The sequence below is a fragment of the Anopheles cruzii genome, chromosome 3 (genome assembly GCF_943734635.1).
Source record: "Anopheles cruzii chromosome 3, idAnoCruzAS_RS32_06, whole genome shotgun sequence".
In the NCBI taxonomy this organism is placed as follows: Eukaryota; Metazoa; Arthropoda; class Insecta; order Diptera; family Culicidae; genus Anopheles; species Anopheles cruzii.
Window position 1 is genome coordinate 68,427,851 of NC_069145.1, and position 13,987 is coordinate 68,441,837.

Sequence of the window (13,987 nt, forward strand, 5' to 3'; positions counted from 1 at the left end):
GTCAGCGAAAATCTTTGTCGTGAATAAACTTGTTTGCCTCTGGATTAAGCGAATATCTTCGAAGTGGTCACTGTTTCGCTCTGCATCGGACATCTACCATAACCGTAATTTATTAAGATGCCTTCTTATACAGGTGAGCAATCCGAGCCCGTTTCGCTCGGCCACTGCCAGTTCATCGCCCTTTCGAGGTTAGGGCACGCTGTAAACTTTGTTTCGTTACAAAATGCATTTATCGGACAAGTGTTTCCAAAACAAAGTTAGATTACTTCGGTCAATTCTGTAGTGCTCTGTGATTTTGTAGACACACAGAAACTTACGCATACACCAGTAATGATTCGGCACTTTTTCACCATTGCCTTCACCATTCACCCTTTGCAGTGAACGTGAAATGGGGCAAGGAATGTTTCAAAAACGTCGAAGTCAACACGGACGAAGAACCGATCCTATTCAAAGCCCAACTGTTCACCCTGACCGGTGTGCAGCCCGAACGACAGAAAGTTCTCTGCAAGGGCATCAACCTGAAGGATGAAGAGTGGAACATGCCCATCAAGAGCGTAAGTGCGGAAGCCTGGAGGAGCGTAGGTTCTCCTCTTTAACGCGATCTCCGTTGCAGGGTGCTACGCTATTGCTGCTTGGCACGCAAGAAGCGGTTCCGCTGGAACCGGTAGAAAAACCGAAATTCGTCGAAGATATGAACGAGAGCGAGCTGGCGACTGCGGTAAGCCAACAACACTTACAAAGAATGCAAAGTCTTATAAATTTCCCTTTGCGCAGCTTGAACTGCCGTCTGGTCTGGTAAATCTGGGCAATACCTGCTACATGAATGCTACACTGCAATGTCTGAGGTCGGTACGTGAGTTGCGCGATGCACTGAAAGACTACAAGGAGGAACTGAGCGGCCCAGCGACGGGAGCGAGTTCGCTAGAGTTTCCGCAAGCCATCACGCTGTCGATGAAAAGCCTGTTCGAAGAGATGGAGCGAAGCGACACCATTACCCCGGTGCTGTTTCTGCAACGGCTGCACGTTGCCTTTCCGAACTTTGCACAAACCGGTGAGAACGGCTCCTATCGGCAGCAGGACGCGAACGAGTGCTGGTCGGAGGTGTTGAAAATGTTACAGCAAAAGCTACCGGCCCAGAAGAGTACGAATGAACAGTCGTTGAAGCATAGGTAAAATGATTTGCGACACGCGATGGCCCCCGGGACTACCGTTCCAATAATGATCTCATATTGTAGCTCGTTCATCGACCAGTGGTTCGGAGGCACGTTCGATGTCGAGATGAAGTGCACCGAAGCGGAAAACGAGCCGACGAGCAAATCGAAGGAAAACTTTCTCCAGCTCAGCTGTTTCATCTCCACCGAGGTCAAGTACATGCACTCGGGATTGCGATTGGTACGTGTAATGTAATGGCCGGTTTGTGCCTGTGTGTATGCATCATGCTCCGTTTTATTGCTCTCAACAGCGACTTAAGGAACAGTTAACCAAATTGTCCTCAACCCTCGGGCGTGATGCTGTGTACTCGAAATCGGTAAGTAAAAGCAAATTGTGGCTCTGCAATTCCTTGTCAAGATTTTGCTGTCAAAAAACGGAATGTTTTCGTTTGAACCTTCATATTAAAACAGGCGAAGTTTCGAGTTCGAAATGACGGCTTATTTTGGTTATGTTTTGGGGCAAACAATCGCTGGCCAATTGGCACACGCACACCAGCACACATTGGCCCGCGGCCATTGCTGGCTGTGCATGCAAACAAACAAATCTTTCCGCGAAGGGCCGAAGCCGGGTCGATCCGGCATATTTAAAATACGGGATGAAAATCGTTTGTTGCAATGGCAACCACAATCGCGTTCGATGCGGGAGTGCAGCCACTGCATTGGGATAGTTCTTTGAGAAAGAATATCCCTGAGATTTAAAAATTATCAACATTAAAAACATTGCCCCCTCCGAAGGGGGTGTGGGGCTGTGAGCCATTCAACACATGAAGCCATATTGATTTCGAACGCGAATGTACAATCGCCGATCGCCTTCTTGCGGATTCGAAATCGAGCCAGAACGGCGTAAGAATGAGACGGCACCAGACTCGAGGGGCGAAATTGGCTCACTGTTTTTCGGCGCCTACCGTCGATAAACGAACACCTGCAGATTGGTGTTTTTCTAAAAAAAATGCATCGTCCAATGATGACGCTCGTTTTAGATATGATTGCTGTGAAAGCGGACGTTGCAACGCTGACTGACATTTCCGAATCGCTGACTCATTGATCTGAATAACGAGCAAATTGTACAAATGCAGTTTTCCCCACGGAGTCGCCTCCGTTGGCTCGAAATGCTCATTCGAGCAGTTTTCAGTAACGAAGTCACGATTGTCATCTCGCTCTGCGGCGCGCTGCCTCGCATTTCATCTCGTTCTCACTGCTTCTGATTGTCCCATTCGCCCGGTTTCGCCCGCTCGAAACGGACGCCATATTTGTTAGTTTCCCCGTCCGTTCGCACTCATCGTACGTATCGTGAGCGAGGAACGAATTCTATCCTCATGGCAGACATCTTTATTTTGAGAACGTGAAAATTTTTGGACGAATTTGTGACGAATTGGCGTACGCGGACATCGGAAACAGTGTTCACATCCGGTTGCGTTTGCAGTTGGCCACGGTTGGGCGTTGGCAGCGGTTTCGTGCGATGCGTAATTTTTCCGGAAGGGCACATTAAAGAAAATCGAAGTGAACCGTATCGAACGGTAGCGCAGTGCGAGCGAGCGAAAGAGAGCATGCGAGCAACAGAGACAGGCGTTGTGGGAAGTGTTCTGAAGTGGCCGCAAATTCGCCAGTGACGGCGGCGACAAAGTTTCCCCCCTTTTCGGCGGTGGTCGCTTCGATAAGAGCAGGAGAGCAGCGTGCAAGCGGCGGGGACAAGTGGTCTCGTCGGAACGCAGTGTTTATTTCGCGAGCGTAGCGCAAGAGCCGTATCAGCGCAGCAGGATCTGCCAGTGGAAATAAAGGAACAATAAAAAGTACAACTTGCGAAAGGCACAATCAAAGCGGCACTCCAAACATCACAACACACGCGTAAAAGTTCGCGCAAAGTGTACTTCTCCGGGCGCCGGATCTTTGCAAATTCTTCCCGCATCCACCGCCAGCGTGCGTGTGTGTGCGTGTGGTCAGCGACGGCCGATACATTCTCAGCCCCCGAAACGTTCTGAACGTTTCGAGAACGAAGGGGCAGGCACGCGTTAGACACATCGCAGCAACCTGCGTGAGCTTTGTTTGTGTTGTGCAAGGATTTTGCCGGAATTGCAGGAGCCAAATTTTGCACAAAGCGCTGTTCGCAGCAGCGAGGCCGCAGGACTTTCGCCCCAACGTAACGAACCGTGGTGCAAGTGCGCGAAAGTTGAGGGCCCGTTTCGAAACGCCGTCAAAGGAAGCAAGCAACCACCAACCCCTAACACAAACATTCGATCGCCTGCGACGAAAGCGGCCACTGGCGCACACACACACACATCAACGCACGTTGCGGCGGCTCACAAAGGAAAAGCGAGAGCCAGCTGTCGTGTCGATGATAAAAAAGGAAGGAAGGACTCAAGCGTAGCCTGCCTTCCGCCGTGGCAGCCGCTGTGTGTGGCGGAGGGTTCCTTTTTTCCCTATGTCCCTACTCCCTTCTCGTCGGTAGTGGTGTGTACATTGCGCGCCGCGCGTACAGTGGCCTTTTGCTGATGGTGTGTGTTGGTGCCTGTGAAAGCCATCGGGCCTGAGGAACAAAACACGAGTGAAAAGGGTAAGCGTTGCTTCGAAGCGCCGCAGCACTAGGCAGCGACTTGATCCTATACGATACGATTCGCCTGCAGCACCCCGGGAGGCGGACGCGGCGGCGGAAGAGACCTTCGAAGGACGTGGAAGCTGGAGTTACGAAGACAAGCGACCGAGACCGTTGTTCCGTGCCGGCAACGACGAGGCGATCGGGATGTCCTCGCATCAGGATATAATGTGTGAGGTGGAGATACCGGACGCAGGAATGGTCGAGGTCGTCGATAGCAGCGGGTTCGGGGCTAGCATCGACTACGATCAGTACGAGGTGGGCGTCGGGGATGGCCACTACGAGGAGGTGACCTGTGAAACGGAGAGCTCGCTGATGCACCATCGGATGCACCCGGACGACGACGAGGAGGAGATGATGCACCACGAGGCGGACATGCAGACGCACGAAGAGGTGCTCGACTCGTCCGGTGATCCGATGTGTGTGTACAGTGACATCAACCTGGAGAACGAGATCTACATCGAGTCGACGCCGGGACCATCGTCGCGGAAGCGGAAATCCCTCAAACAACCGCGAAGCACGTTCGGTATGGGCAACCGGATTCGGGTGAACGATGGCAACAACCATAGCAACCACCACAGTCGGCACAGTCTCCACCAAGGCCTGACCGCGGTCGAGCAGCTGGAAGTGAGTACGAAGCGGCGCCGCTGGGAGCAGAAACAGGTGCAGATCAAGACGATGGAAGGCGAGTTTAGCGTGACGATGTGGGCCTCCGGCACGGACGATGACGATGGCTCGAACCCGGAACCGGACCCAGACTACACCGAGTACATGACGGGCGGGACGGGCAAAAAGTCCGACTGCATACCGGGGATCGATCTGTCCGACGCGAAGCAACTGTCCGAATTTGCCCGCCCGGCGCACAAAACGAAAAGCTCGAGCGGCGGAAAGATGCTGTCCTCTCCGTCGGCCGGACTCAACGTGAGCAACCTGTCGGGATCAGACTTGGCGCTGGGCGCTGTGGGCGATGCCAGGAGCACCAGTGGCAACTCGTCGTCGGATCTAACCGAACGCAACATTGCCTGTCCGCACAAAGGGTGCAACAAAATGTTCCGCGACAATTCGGCCATGCGCAAGCACCTGCACACGCACGGGCCGCGCGTGCACGTGTGCGCCGAGTGTGGCAAATCGTTCGTGGAAAGCTCGAAACTGAAGCGCCACCAGCTGGTGCATACGGGCGAGAAACCATTCCAGTGCACGTTCGAGGGCTGCGGGAAGCGGTTTTCGCTCGACTTCAACCTGCGGACGCACGTCCGGATACACACCGGCGATCGGCCGTACGTGTGCCCGTTCGATGGGTGCAACAAAAAGTTTGCCCAATCGACCAACCTCAAATCTCACATCCTCACGCACGCGAAAGCGAAGCGCAACAATGGCGGCGGTGGCGGCAGCAGTCGGAACAGCAGCAGTAACAGCAACAGCAACAACAGCCACCTGCACCATCAGCAGCAGCAGCAGCAAGCGGCAGCGGCGTCCTCGCCGCACCACCCGCTGCTGGGGCCACCGTCGTACGTGAAGATGGAAGCGGTGGAGATCGAGAACGATGCCAATCAGTACATCATCTACACGGATTAAGGGACAGGATGGGTGGAGTTTTAGGCGCGGCGGGCGGACGGGCGGGCGGACAGTGTCCGGCGATGATGTCCGTCCTGTGATACCATAAACAGAGAGAGAAAGGGGGAGAAGCGAGTGATGGAGAGCGTACGCATGGACCAAGCACAGAGATCAACGCAATACGATGCATTTCCGGTTGCTCCTTAGGCCGCTTGTACTCTCCAGTTTTGTTTACCTTTCCAATCAATCATCCATTCAATTCTTATTGCCATAAAAAGGAGCTCCAGCGTTCGTTGAAAGGGCGAAAGCGAGCGATACACCGACACCGAATGTAGTAGCTTTTAGGTCAGACAGCCGAATTAAGGACCGCGGCTCGAATGCTCAGGATAAGAGATAGCGATACGTTTTTTACGCTTTTTAGATGAGATGCAATTAATACGAGCGAGAGAGAGAGAGAAGCGCAGGGAACAAACACCTATCGGAAGTATTTTGTTTTAAGTTAATATACTCGGTCTAAAGCTTTCATAAGAGTTTGGAGAAGTTGGGAGATGGACTTGCGCCGCACGATCCAGTCAGATTTGGGCATTGCGTTTTCCCCGTCACGGTAATTCGGTTCTTTTGAAATATTGATCATAAGCAACGAAGCAATCCCACGTGAGGATCGCAACAAAGGTACTGAACCCTGGAAGAGGGCCCAAAGAATCCTTTCTTTGGAAACACGACAGTTTATTTAGTCATTTTTCATTACTATGAATATCTTCATTATTTGTAAGGATTCCAGAATGTAAGGTGTAAATACAACACTTTTTCAAATACGGGACACCCAGAGGAATGTAGGGATCATCCATCCAGCTGTTTCAGGACAATTCAAATCCTATTTGTGCGGAAACTCGATCAAACGGTGGCCGATACGGAACATTTTGTTGTGGCCCGTCGTTAGCACAGGTCCGTTTACGATCGCATTAGGTCCCCATAAAATGTACGGGCCATCAGTGCCGCGGAAGCTTCGAATTTGTACAATTTTACATGAAATTATGGTTGTTTTTATAATTTTTCAAAACTTTGCTTTTCATTTCCATTTATTTTTTTGGTTTCTCATGATTCACTAACAAATTATTGATCTTTTTAAGCCACTCATAGAACTCACAAATCGACCCACCGGCGTTTTGGGTTGCGATTAAGCAAATAATGCAGAATTTTTTTATTATTTTTTTAACAAAATTACCCCGATTTAAACCGCAAACTCTCGAAGCCAGAAAGGGCCACCGCTTGGTTCTTCACGCCCTATTAGATTATTTGGTTATCTGCCAATGGAGGGAAAGTACATCAGAGCAAATGCAAAGGCCCAAAACAACGATTAACAATAACGGCTAGAACCACGTGATACGAAGCGATGTAGCGATCGGAGATGATCGTTGGGTCCCCGTTTTCGTTCCCAAAACCGACATCAACCAAACACTGCGCGATCGGTCCTAAGAAATCGTGTATATTTTTAAGATAGCTATCCGATAAGCTTGTAAATAGGTGGTATCCCAGAGACCCGATGCAGTATCAGACACGGTTTGAGCCAACAACAAACCCACGGGTTCAGATCCAAGTGGAACAGAGGCAGCAGTCAGTTAGTCGTGTAGAATCCTCTATTAGGCTTTTTGTAGTAATATACGGAGAGTAGTTCGTCGAAGGACCTCCTTGTGGTTGCTTGCCTCAGACACATCCGCGAGAAACAATTCGACGATTGTGTCACTTTCCTCACTGACTGCGGAACCGGAAGGCTGTATGTGTGCATGTGTGTATGTATGTACAGTAGGTGTGTCTAGGGAGAGGAACGATGCGTGTGGCCACTATTCGCCAATTTTGCCTGCGACCCTCTCTTCGGAGCAGATATTCCCCCGGGTGGTGAAAAAGAGAGCATTAGTAGTCTTACACAACACAAACACCGTGTAATGATGATACTAAAATTAGTTTGGTAAGGTTTTTTGAATTATCCGTAACGTTTGAAGGATTAGAGATGAATGCGAATGGAGAAAGCGTGTGCGTGTATGAAAGCGAGAGAGCGAAAAAGCTAGTGTTTAATATATCGAAGGTATAGAGAGAGAGAAAGAAGGAGAAAGAAGGAGAAAGTAAAGAAAGTAATGTAACGAAATAAAATATGGAATTATGTTCTGTACTACTTTGTAGCTGTTGGTCGTCCGCGTTTCTGTTTCGTCCCACTACGGGTCCGTCTCCGCTGCGATGCGAAATATTGTCCCTTCGTTAACCGCTTTCCGTGCTTTCAAACCTGTCGCCCCGCAGTCACTGATAAGCCGGCTGCCGGCCTATCTGACGGTGCAGTTTGTACGCTTCCAGTACAAGGGCAAAGAAGGAATCAACGCGAAGGTGCTGAAGGATATCAAGTTTCCGGTCGAATTCGACGCGTTCGAGCTGTGCACGCCGGCACTGCAGGAGAAGTTGGCCCCGGTGCGGGAAAAGTTTCAGGCATTGCAGAACGCCGAGGTAGAACGCGCCCTCAAGGGCAAGAACAAATCCAAGGCCGAACTGGAGAAGGAGAAACCGAAGACTGTCGCTCAGCCGTACTGCTTCGAGGATGGTAGGCTCTATAGTGACGTTACAATAGAATGAAAAGGAAAAAATGCTAATTCATGTTTATTTTGGCTCCTTCTAGACCTTGGCAGCAACAATAGTGGCTACTACACGCTGCAAGCCGTCCTAACGCACCAGGGACGTTCGAGCTCGTCCGGTCATTACGTGAGCTGGGTACGCCAGAAGGATGATCATTGGATCAAGTTCGATGATGACCATGTGTCACCGGTTGACCAGGAATCGATTCTCAAGCTCTCGGGTGGCGGCGATTGGCACTGCGCTTACGTGTTGGTGTATGGCCCAAAAATACTGGAACTGCCGATCGAATCGGGGGCCGAACCGGCGGAATCGGAAGCAACGAGCGACAAGATGACGGTTGATGAGTAGAGTGTGTGGTGCCGTGGGCCGGGCCAGCGGCTCCTTCCGGTCATTTATGTCGGACTATTATTAATTTTCTAAACAAAACGATGATTTTTACGCCGGATATTCCCGATATTATGATGATGGCTTTTGTTGGTGAATGATCGTTTTGGATGAAAGGTTGGCCCGAGTTACGTGCTTGTGTGGCTTGACTTCGCAGCAACGCCAACGTCGTCGTGGCCGTGTGATGAAATAAAAAAACGAGAATCGTGAAATTCCAATCCTTCGTAACAAACATGTATCGTTTGGTATCCTTTTCTTCTCGTGGTGCACACTTAACTTCAACGGTAAGGTTCAAACTCCTTCAAGTAGTAGAAGTAAAGTTTTTCTCGGGAATGATAATTTCCAGATCTCTACGTGGTCACTTGCATAATTTGATTTATCTACTCCATGCTATTACTATTCGTTGATGTTGAACCTTGCTTTTAAATTTTGGAATAAATTTGCAAGAAATTTTTTCACGGGGATAATACAGCCAAGCTAGTCGAGACGCGAAGTAAACAACTTTGGCTGAAACGTCAAAGTGGCGTTGCTTTATAGTGGGTTGCTATAAAACATCAGATTGCCATAAAGCAGTTAATTTAAATTTTATTTTAGTTTGAGACAATTTTTTAAAATTGGAGGTTTAACCAGATTTATGCAACAAAACGTGCAATTTGTATCCGTAAAACTCAAATTAAAAACAATTCTGCACCTGCTTGCAAATTAGGAAATTAAACGTAGCAAAATGGTTGTGTCGTTTTGGAAGAGACTTGGAAATCGAAGTTTTAACAAAAGCGATGTGTCCATCAATAGTTGCCATCCATCGTTACGAAGCGGAACGCGTTTAAAATTCCTTCGCTCAGACGAAAACACGAAACATAAATTAAACGGAATAGGGACACTTGATATTCAGATGGTTTTCGAGTGGTCAGCGTCACGACAGACTGAAACCGTGAAGCGTGACACAAAACATAGACAAGAAAACTTTAAGAATGGCGATGGGTGCTTTAAAAAGACTGCACAGATGGTGCAGAAAGTAATGTAATATACAAAACGTAATTGCAGATTTCTTGGGTGTTAGGGTCAACAATCAAGATTTTGAACGTTTTTTCTTGAAATATTGTCGTTTGTCTGCGAATCTTTTCTAAAGGTAACAAACAGTTTCTTTTCGAAAGGATAAAATCACTGACCACTTTCTTGACTTCACTTCAATCAACGTACCTAAGAAAACGGTAGTTTCAATGTGTCCAAGCATGCAGGAAAGACGGAGCAATTAATGTGAGAACTCGCGATCCACCTTCACGGGGTGTTATTTTATCGCCCGGCCTGTTTTCTTTTTAATTTCCCTCCGGGGGAAGGGCTCTCAATGATGGGTTTATTAATTGTTGAATCCCCCTCCTTTGGACTTCCTTGACCAAAGCCAGGGTTCTTAGCTTCCGATTTTTCCCACTCGATAAGTGGAAGGAGGAAAACGGAGCAAAACAGTGATCCGGAACAGGGAAAATCACGAAACGATGGGGCAAGGAGTTACACCTCAAGAAGCGCCGGGAGCAGGCACCGATTTGTTCTTCACCGACCCCAAGGAAGCCCCTCGACTTGGCTGGTGTTCCCTCAGGTGTGACCATTCGTATCGGTATGAGAAAATCTCTGCGCCCGGCGCAGAAAGAAAGCGCCGCAGTAGGAGTCGCAACGCCACCCCTACATATCAGCGCGGTTCTGACCTCTCATTAAGGGTTTCTTAAAAGATTGTCTTGGGCATTTTTTTCTTTTTGGTTTTCTTAAGACGAATGCCGTGAGAAAAACGCACTGAATCGTGCAATTCCGGACGCAAAACCACCCGTACGCTTTCGTGTTTGCGTGATGGTTGTGTTTCCAGCAGTAACTTGTTGCATCATTTTTAATATGATGGGCAAAGGTAAATAAATTGTTTTGTTCTTTTAGGAACTGAATATTACGGTATAATAATTTTGGATACCTTTTTGAGAAATCCTGCCTTAATCAACAAGGAAAACGTTCAAGTTCAAGACAAAATATCCAGTTTGTTAATGTTTCGTAAAAAATGCTTAGAGTAAAATAAAAGATAAGCAAACAAAGCGTTCAAAATTTAATTCTAAGGTTTATGGTTTGGTCACACAATTTGTAACACATTTGAATTGATTGTAGCCGACATTGGTGGTTTAGTGGTGATGCTGCTCTCGGTGTAAAGCTGATGTATCGATTATGCTTACGGGCGAGGCAAGGATTTGACTTCCACAGCAGCCACCGGAAGCAATCTTCGGCGAGGGCGACAGGATGCATTGCCGGAGCTCCGCAATGAAATATGCAGATGCAACCGAAGCGGGTCGAACCGGGCTGCAATAACAAATGAATAATCGCGGCAAATCGAAACACTCATCCGGAAGTCGGGACCGGGCACGGATCCCTCGACCCTTAAAGGGGGAAAAGGGCACGCTTGAGTGGCGTTTTATTATGCATGAGCACAGCTTATGCTCGGCAGGGCAAAAGCCAATCGGGGAGGAAATTTCATGTATTAGTTACGTACCCAAACCGCCGTCCACTTGACGGAAAATTGCGAATCGGAAAAGCTACAGCTGGAGATGGCCAATGACCCAGCCACTGGCGGCGAGCTGGGACATCGGTCGGGCATCATGCCGATGCATCGATAATCATTACAGCTCCCAGAGGTGTTAAAATCCTTTGCTGATTAGAAGAAAGTTCATTAAAGGAACTTTTAATTAAGGATTTTTAACTTTTCGTACATAATCATTTATAATACATCAAACATCCCAAATATGGTTGACCCGAATAATGGATTGAATTTTCCACCAAATTTCCGTTCTTTCATTACAAACTACAAAATTTCTCTTTCTTCAAGTGATATGTAAAAAACGTCTTTCAAAATATTCTATTATTTCTCTTTTAGTTACAGCGTGAAACGAGTAAATGAGGGTGGTCGATTTTCGAAGAAGGTCCTTCCCTCTGGATGTAGTCGAAGCCTCCGTCCGGGAGCATAGGGTGAAGTTTTGCATATGTAATAACGTATCGATCATCGATGCCACATTAAAGCCGGAAAAGAGAGCAACAGCAACATTAACCACAACGGACCATCAACATATCACCGACGGGATCGAAACCGGGCACCACCACCATCATCGTCAGTAGGAGAAGCCCCATCATCATCAATTGCTTCTTCCCGCCCGTTCGCGGGCTGGCTTCGCGCCGTAAAGTATTCGTGGCGTATAAATTTACATTGTGGGAACCGTGGGAACTCCCGCAACTGGTCGCCGCGGTGTGCGTTCGCAGGATAACGTATGTGTGTGTGTACCGATGAGTGAGGGAGACAGAGCGCCGATGCGGCCCGCGGAAACTTGTTCTTGGCGGAGGGAAAAAGAAAATCCATAGGAAGCTGAAGGTCGTCATGGTCGGAACAGATAGCGGTACCACGGGGCCGAGGCAATCGAAATGGAAAATGTGTGTTCGGAGCGCCCATCGCCCTGCGACCCAGACACAATGGAATGTTCGAAGGAAACCGCGGAGGGACACCGAGCAGAACGACCCACGCGGCCGGTTTCTTGTGTTTGTCAATTCTACTTAAGCGAACCCAACGCAGAGTGGGGAAGAAAACGCTCCGGGAAACTAGCTGCCAAAGAGGTTGATGTATTTATGAATAAATAATTTAAGGGTCGGAGCGGCCGAAGGAAGGTTCCTTTTAAAAAATTAAAGACCCTTCGCTTCGCACGCAGCCCGCGTTAGGCTGGGGGCCGGGCCGGGTGTACAACAAAGACCAATTCCTGGTGTGCTTGAGGAGCCCTTTTTAAGGAGGAGGAAGTAGAAACAAAGAAAGTCGACAAAAAGGGGTCGAAAACAATGCAATGGTCTTTCGAACACCGGAACCTACACATGGCGCAATTTTAAAGGGACACATTTGCGTTTGTTTGTAAACAAAACACGGTCTGGAGCAGCCTGGCCAGGACCGCGGTTTCGTCACGTGTGCCGCGTTCCAGGACAGTGCCGGGCGCGCATCTTTCCTAGGGATCCGCGGTGTACGGTAGGCCATGCTCAAAATGGGCGATGAGAAAAGTTGCACATTTCGCGGGCCATGCTGCATCCAGATGATGTTATGATGTGTTATGCTCTGACCACCACACACAGGGCCAGCGCATAACCCGCATCGGTTGCAAACGAGAAAACTCTGCCGGCGTCCATTAGCGTCCCAGAGTAATTTACATCGTTCGCCGATGATGGCCAGTGGACGAACTGGCGGTCCGGACACGGCATGAGAGGATCGTCAATTTTGTCCACAATCGCCTGTGGGAGCTTAGGGTTTTTGTTGTATTTTTGGTATCCTTCTCCTGGTGCTCTTTTGCGCATTTACACCCAGAGGACGAGTGCAACGGGAAATGCAGCTCCTTCCGGATACCACCGCGAGCTCGACCAAAGCGTAATTTCCATCAGAGAATTTCGTAAGCTCCAGGAGGAGATGAGGCAGACCGGTTTTTGTGCCTCCGTGACTCCAAGACATGATCCATCCATCCGAAGTCAGCAGACGGACCGGAAAGCGAGCGAAGAACAAATAAGCGTTCGACGGCAACGCGAACGAGACACAACGACTCCGGCGCAACACATGTGCGGGAGATTGATATTTTCCCACGCCTTTTTTGCGCACCCGGATAGCTGCGGACCCGGTTTCCTCGGGCGCCTCGAGTTGAGTGTGTGCGAGTTTGTAGTTCGATTCTTAACTTCTCTTTTAATATATTTTCTCCTTTGGTTTTGGTTGCTCGTCCTCGGACAGACCAAAGAGGGTGGTGTTCCGGTAGATAGGATTTTTGTTGTTAAATTTTAGTCCCCCTTACTGTCCTAGGCGCGTTCGTGCATTACAACGGAAGTATGGATGTAGTATTTGGATCTCCTAATTGGTTTTTATTGCCCACTTACTTGGCCTACTCGGTACGCCACAGGCTTGGTGTTTGTTAATTGAATGAGGCGGCATCGAGAGCGGATTTTGGGCTGGCTGGAGAACCAATTCTCTGTGCAATGGACAAAAAGTTCTAGTAGAAACCCTTGTGGCGGAAGTTAAAACTGGATACATTTATTTTATCTCTCAATTGACATTTATAAAAATAAAATGTAATTAATAAAAATGTAAACTGAAAATAAGCGTCATCAATTATGTCTAAAACAACGTCAAACAGTCAAATCACCATAGTACCAAAAGGAATAACCAAATGTACGTAAAAACTACATAAAATAGCTTTTCGAAGAGCGCAATGCATAATTGAAATTTCTTCTGCGCTTCATGCGTTGAGTATCAACCCGTCACTATAAACGCGCCCTCGGCACCGAACCGTTCATTTTCAAAAAGTGCGTGGGAAACGCACAGGTGTTCATTTTCGTTCTAATTCATTCTTACCCAGTGAACATAATTGAGTGCCCGAGGTACTCGTGAGTGACGGATGAATTCATGAGTTACGTAATGAATTTACGGATGAATTCTTGCTGACAAAATTCATTCTTGTGGACAAAATGAATTCTTGCGGACAAAATTCATTCTTGTGGACAAAATTCACGAGGAAGAAATTGAGTGCCAGATGAACTGTGAGTGACTCGGGTGTCAGGTTCGGCATCAAAGTTAGGTTTGCAGTGTCAATGT

The 13,987-nt window shown here is 48.4% G+C and overlaps 2 protein-coding genes across 2 annotated transcripts; both read left to right on the top strand.

Annotated features, from left to right (window-relative positions):
- Positions 1-4: 4 nt before the first annotated feature.
- LOC128275111 (ubiquitin carboxyl-terminal hydrolase 14) lies at positions 5-8,571 on the top strand. The gene is made up of 8 exons (XM_053013507.1): positions 5-133; positions 379-554; positions 614-718; positions 775-1,169; positions 1,236-1,392; positions 1,463-1,528; positions 7,648-7,942; positions 8,018-8,571. The coding sequence occupies exons 1-8, from the start codon at positions 118-120 to the stop codon at positions 8,320-8,322; spliced, it is 1,515 nt and encodes a 504-aa protein (XP_052869467.1). The 5' UTR covers positions 5-117; the 3' UTR covers positions 8,323-8,571.
- Positions 3,755-5,383, top strand: LOC128275112 (transcriptional repressor protein YY1-like). Its single transcript, XM_053013508.1, has one exon. It carries the CDS (start codon positions 3,949-3,951, stop codon positions 5,374-5,376), a length of 1,428 nt encoding a protein of 475 aa, XP_052869468.1. The 5' UTR covers positions 3,755-3,948; the 3' UTR covers positions 5,377-5,383.
- Positions 8,572-13,987: the final 5,416 nt, after the last annotated feature.

Coding starts and splice junctions, on each gene's coding strand:
- LOC128275111 (XM_053013507.1), top strand. Junction 555..613: donor GGAACATGCCCATCAAGAGC/GTAAGTGCGGAA, acceptor TCTCCGTTGCAG/GGTGCTACGCTATTGCTGCT. Junction 1,393..1,462: donor TGCACTCGGGATTGCGATTG/GTACGTGTAATG, acceptor TGCTCTCAACAG/CGACTTAAGGAACAGTTAAC.
- LOC128275112 (XM_053013508.1), top strand. CDS start 3,949: ATGTCCTCGCATCAGGATATAATGTGTGAGGTGGAGATACCGGACGCA.